This window comes from Myotis brandtii, unplaced genomic scaffold (assembly GCF_000412655.1).
Source record: "Myotis brandtii unplaced genomic scaffold, ASM41265v1 scaffold550, whole genome shotgun sequence".
In the NCBI taxonomy this organism is placed as follows: domain Eukaryota; kingdom Metazoa; phylum Chordata; class Mammalia; order Chiroptera; family Vespertilionidae; genus Myotis; species Myotis brandtii.
In genome coordinates, this window is record NW_005370043.1 from 2,544,815 (window position 1) to 2,550,908 (window position 6,094).

Consider the following 6,094-nt stretch of genomic DNA (forward strand, 5'->3'; position numbering starts at 1 on the left):
CCGCTGGCCTTCCTTCCCCTGGCTGCCGGGCCCAAGGGGCGGGAGGAGAGGGAGACGGTGAGAGCAGGTCAGAGTAAGGCAGCAGCTCGGGGGCCACCTGCCCAGGGTTGCTGTCAAGCTGGCCGTGCACCGCTCCAGGGCAGCTGGCAGAGGGAGCGAACTGATGTCCAGTCCACACCCCACTAGCCAAGCCACACGCCCTGGCCCAGGGCCACATCTGCCCAGAGGAAGGGACGCACTTTCTAATTCTCACAAAGGTGCCACACGGGCTAGAAGTCGGTCCCAGATGGGGCGGGGTTAGAACAGGCGGAGCCCCCAATTTAGTCCCTCAGCATGAAGGGAAGAGCTGAGCACAGAGAAGGGAAAGGCAGACAAAATGCAGACTCCTCCCCTCCCCTCCCCTCCGCCGGGCGATCTGCTTCTGCCCTCCTTTTCCCCCCAAACCTGTATGTACCCCTCTCCTCCCCAAACTTTCAGGGACCTCAGTTTCCCAAGTTTAATGGAGAAGGGAAGAGAGTTTCCAAAATGAGGAAGAAGAGAAGGGCCCCGTGGCTTGCCCCTCAGCTGGCGGTGGGCTGCAGTCCGAGGAGGTGGCGCGAGGGGTGGGCGCGCCGGGCTAGGAGCTCCAGGTACGTCTTGATGATGTCCTTGACGGGGCGGCGGCAGATGGGGCAGCAGGCGTGCAGAGCCTTCTTGAGGCGCAGGCCACAGGCATAGCAGAGGCACATGTGGCCACATGTGTAGATGACCGTGTCCACTGCGTGCTCATAGCAAATGGTGCACTCATCACTCCACTGGCCCGTGCCTGGGGTCACTGGCGACTCGGGCAAGCTCACCGGCGAGTTGGGGGCTGTCCCTGGAGGTGAGGGGACACCGGTCAAGGGAGACGTGGTCCAGTCCAGCCCCAGGTTCATGGGAAGGGAGCCCCCTGGCCTCTTGTCCCCCCTCCACTTATCAGATCTACCTGTTTACTCTGACACCCCAACTTCCTGGACACAAGAGGGGAGAGGATGCGCCTTGGGCAGCCCCACTGCTGGCCCCTCAGCTCCCAGACCAGGGGCCAGGGTGTCCATGAAGCAGGGTTGGAGGAGGGGGTGGGGAGGAAAAAAGGGGGCCCAAAATCTTTTAAGGCAGGCTCCGCCTGAGCTATCCTTTGGTGTTCCCTGTAAGCTAAAAATGTCCTTTGGAGAAAGGTACCCAGCTAGGGGATGGAAGGGGATACACCCCGGAAATGGCCATCCAATAAGGGTTCACTAGGCCACTCCCACTCCTCCAGGGCCCCAGCCCTGATACAGAAGCTGCATGCCTTCCCTGGCCAGGGTCTCGGGGCAGGAGGTCTGGCACAGACACCATCGGCCTGGAGGGGCCAGCCCACTTACCGCCAGCAGAGCTCCCCAGAGGTCCCGAGCTGCAGGTGCTGAGCAAGGGGTCAGAGAGGCGGCTGCCCAGGGCACTGGGCGAGGTTGGTGTGGAGGCGGGGGAGCAGGGAAGTGATGGGATGCCCCGCTCTGCCAGGATGGTGGAGCCTGTAGAAGGGGAGGGAGGGATGTACTAGCAACACAAAGGCCCATTGGGAGAAAGCTCGAGTCTCCGTCCCTCCAGTAGGTTCCCAGGAGATAAAGTGGGGGCCACAGTCTGAGCACACAGCCCAGCCACTGGGCTCAGGGCAGGATGCCACAGGCTGGGTCAGCATCCTGCCCCAGCTCTCTGGCGTTACATCAGCAATCTCCAAACAAGCCCCTGCCTAGAAGCCCACCTCCACCCTCCCCCAGGCATCCTTCACCTGCAAGGTTTCCCCAGCCAGAGAACAAAGTCACCTTCCTCCCACCCAGAATGGCCCTTCCAGCCCTAGCCTCACCCTCATCACTGTCCCCAGATATCGAGCCCACCTTCTCCTTTGCACTGGCACCTTTGAAATGCCCCTCACCATCTCCCACACTTGTCTGTCCTACATTCTTTCCCAGGCCCTCACACCTCTCCCTCTTCTACCTCTCACCTCCCCTTCCCTCCCTCCTCCCTCCTCCCAGGTAGTCCTGAGGGCCAGCAGGTAGCATACACTGTGTGTATGTGTATAAAACTGGGGACAAGACCCACAGAGCTCTTGCCCTCAAACAGCTAATGATCCAGGGAGCCTCTTGGAGCTGTCCTCAAACCCTCTCCTCCTGACACCCTTGACCCCCTCCCCCAACCACATCACTCTCTTTAGCACTGACCAGCCACACACATCACATACAAGGGGACTAAACCACCACAGACTCTGGGGTATTATTTGTCCTTTTTCCAGGAACGCAGCTTTGTTTCCCAGTTAAACCATGAGCCTCCTGCGAGCAGGTAATCTTATTCACCTGTGACTCTCTCACAGGCCCTAACACAGTGGTTCTCAACCTTGGCTGCACATTAGAATCACCTGGGAATCTTTTAAAATCCTGATTTCTGGGCCTCATCCTCCGGAAATTCTGTTTCTTTGTTACTAATGTTGTGGCCCCACCCCATAACAAAGAAACAGAATTTCCGGAGGATGAGGCCCAGAAATCAGGATTTTGAAAAGATTCCCAGGTGATTCTAATGTGCAGCCAAGGTTGAGAACCACTGCCCTAACAGAATGCCCTACACACCAGTACTCGATGAGATCTCTATTATCAGTTATTTGCTCTAACCCACTTAGTCACTGTTTCTAGCATATTCATTAGATATCCACAGGGTTTCTCTTACTATTGTTAATAGTTTTCAAGTTAATTATTACCTCCTTCAGAATAATACCTCCTATTTGTTTTTCTTGCCTACTGCATTAGCTAGCATTTTCAGAACAATGCTGAAAGGCGTCCTTATCAGATTCCTGACTTTAGTGAGAGCATTTCTAGTGTTTCACCATTATAAAATGTGCTATAGTTTGGGAGAGAAGGAACTTCACACTTTCCATTCTTAGTTCACTTAGGTCTTCAATAAAGCAAAGCATTCCTCTATAAGGTAAATCGTTACCCTTCATACAGGGTCACTGGTTTACTTTTCTTTTGGAGTCAGTCAGGATCCCCTAACACCAATTTTCTGGTGGAGATACCCAATCCTCCAAACAGCTCCAGAGCACCCTGTATACTGAATTCTGAATGATTATTCTTCAACACCCATCTTGGCCCACTTACCTCTTGAGACATTTAAGTCCTGATATTATTTCTAACCATCTTCTTTGCTCCAGTCTAGTAAGCCTCTTTGGGCAACAGAAGTCTCACTGGAAAGCTACTTATCTATTATTAGATGGTGCTGAGGCAAGAGAGTACCTTGCCCTTATGTAATTTACTTCATCTGAGGAGCAGTGGCTCCTGGTGAGTGTAGCCAAATAGCTTTTTACCTCAGCCTGATTTTTGCTGCACCTGATTTCTTTTTATTCCATCCTGAACTTTCACCCCCAACTTCTTTCCTACTGATGTCTTTTCATCTAGCTTGATTTCTTTTCATTCATTCCTCCCTGATTTATCATCGCTCAATCCTAACTTCTTAGCATCCCAGCCTCATTTCTTTTCATTCTTTCTAAAATTTATTTTAACTCCATCTTCCTTTGGTTTCTGGAACACAGTAGGAAGTTCCCACTGATTTTATCTGATTTTTGGCACACTCCCACAATCACCAACAGCATTACATCCACAAATAACATACGCATTTAGGTACTCACATGTGCCTACACACAGTGTGCCAATCTTACAGTGTAACTCATGCTCACTCACATACACACATTATCTTGTCTATGAAGCCTCCTGGGGTGAGGTGTAGGCTGGGGCTGTAAGGCCCAGGGGTCTTTAAACTTGTCAAAGCAAACTTGCTAAAAACATTCAGATGCCCGGGACCTATCCAAGATGTACAGAATCAAAGTCTCTGAAAGGTACTCAAGAATCTGCACTTTAGCGGGTTCTCGCAGTGAGTGTAATGAAACTAGCCCACTCTACTGCAGGCGATTAGCAGACCGGCACTGGAAAGCATGAATACCTGCCCACCTTGGGGTGACAGAGGTCCAGGAAATGCTTTGTAAAAAAAAAATATTTTTGTTTGGAAAAGCTGTATACCATAACCACCACCACTCCCTCCTTAAAGATTCACTCTGCATATCAAAGGCTCTGAGAAGTTCTGCAGTACAGAATCCTGCTTTCTAAGCCCTGGCGGGTGGCTCAGTTGGTTGGAGCATCATCCTGTACACCAAAAGGTGGCTGGTTCAATCCCCAGTCAGGGCATATGCCTAGGTTTCAAGCTCCATTCCTGGTCAGGGGGTGAATGGGAGGCAACTGATGAATGATCGGTGTTTCTCTCTCTCTCTCCCTTCCTCTCTCTCTCTCTCCAATGAATGATCGATGTTTCTCTCTCTCTCTCTCCCTTCCTCTCTCTCTCTCAAAATCCATAAAAATATATCCTCAGGACTAGGTTGTGTGTGGAGAACTATCTGTGGACTTCTACACAAAGGAAACGTTTTCCCCTTGTTCTAGTATTAGGAAGAATGGGAGAATTGGAAGGAGGGGACGTAAGAGACTTAAAAATTCCCTTTGTCATAATAGAAAAGAATGACATCTAAAATCAACATGAGAAAGAAGCATGCGTACATCACTGAAAAAGTAAAAGAACTGGAGGTGGTTTCCTTTGGGGTGGGGGATGCACTGGTAGTTTTTGTGTAAACCTTTCGGACTTTATCATTTTTTATGTGTTATATGCATGTATTACTATAATAAAAGCTAAATTTAAACATTAAAAAATAAATAAATAACCCCCTGCTTTTTAAAAACTCAGTATTTCCCAGGCTTTAACCCAAGAGCCCTTTTGCAAATGATACCTAACCCACCGAACACTCCGGGAAACACGGCTTACATCCAAACCTGTCCATTCAAACCCAGGAGAGCAAAGCTCGGCCTTCTGCAGCCCCATCTCCTCCAAGGCCCTCTGCTCGGAGATTCCCCACAGGCCTCAACCCAGGCGCCACCCTGTACAGACACCTGACTACGGACTCGCCAACCTCTTTTCCTGATTTGAGCGCACAACCATACTAAGAGGCAAAGGCATTTTTTTTTTCCCATTTGGAAGAATTAAAACCGAGCTGGTGGAAACTATTTTCTCATTTGAAGTGTCCACTGGAGTGTGTGTACCTAGACTGTTTGCGGCACATCGGTGGAATGGGGGTTGATCCGATTCTGAGAGTGACACTCAGGTGGAAACTATTTTCACATTTGAAGTGTCCACTGGAGTGTGTGTACCTGGACTGTTTGCGGCACATCGGTGGGAATGGGGGTTGATCCGATTCTGAGAGTGACACTCAGCAATCCTTTCTTCCCTCCCCGGGTGCGTCTAGAGCAGTGGTTCTCAACCTTGGCTGCACATTAGAAGCACCTGGGAATCTTTTTAAAATCCTGATTTCTGGGCCTCATCCTCCGGAAATTCTGTTTCTTTGTTACTACTGTTGTGGCCCCACCCCATAACAAAGAAACAGAATTTCCGGAGGATGAGGCCCAGAAATCAGGATTTTAAAAAGATTCCCAGCTGATTCTAATGTGCAGCCAAGGTTGAGAACCACTGGTCTAGTGAGATCTGAGGGCCAAGGAGTCCCGCCCCAAACTCATTTCAGGTGTGTAGCTTCTAGACAACCCGGCGGGATGGGTGGCCCCTCTTCTCCCCTATCCGGATGGGCCCCCTCTTCCAGAAAGGGCTCCTGCCGGGTGTGGCGGAGTGCAGCTGCAGCCAGCCTCTGGGTGCTGTGCAGGCGGCTGGCACCGGGCCAGGGGCACTCACCGAGGAGGCGGATCTGCGCGATGGCTCCATGCAGACCGAAGAGCATCCACAGGGGCTGCGAGGCGTCCACGCACAGCTGCATGCCCGCGGCGGCGCCATTGTGGCTCAGGTGCAGCTCGCTCTCGTCGTTGACCACCAGGCCGAGGATGTCGCCACTCTGCAGGGGCTCGAGCACGCGGCCCACTGCCCAGAACTCCTTGCGGTCCGCCAGGGCCTCCGTGCTGAAGGGCAGGTCCGCAGGCCGCAGCGTGCCGGGGTCTCACGTGGTGACGCCAAAGGAGAGCGCGCGACCTTGACGAAGACGGTCTCGGCCACGCACACTGGCCGGCTGGGG

General features: G+C 52.0%; 1 protein-coding gene across 1 annotated transcript in view; it reads right to left on the reverse strand.

Annotated features, from left to right (window-relative positions):
• Nucleotides 1–482: 482 nt before the first annotated feature.
• Nucleotides 483–6,094, reverse strand: part of NEURL1 (neuralized E3 ubiquitin protein ligase 1) — a 68,545-nt gene continuing 62,933 nt past the window's right edge. The window contains 3 exon segments of the mRNA XM_014549379.1: nt 483–856; nt 1,380–1,526; nt 5,761–6,051. Coding sequence (XP_014404865.1) covers nt 561–856; nt 1,380–1,526; nt 5,761–6,051 — 734 coding nt within the window. The 3' untranslated portion in view covers nt 483–560.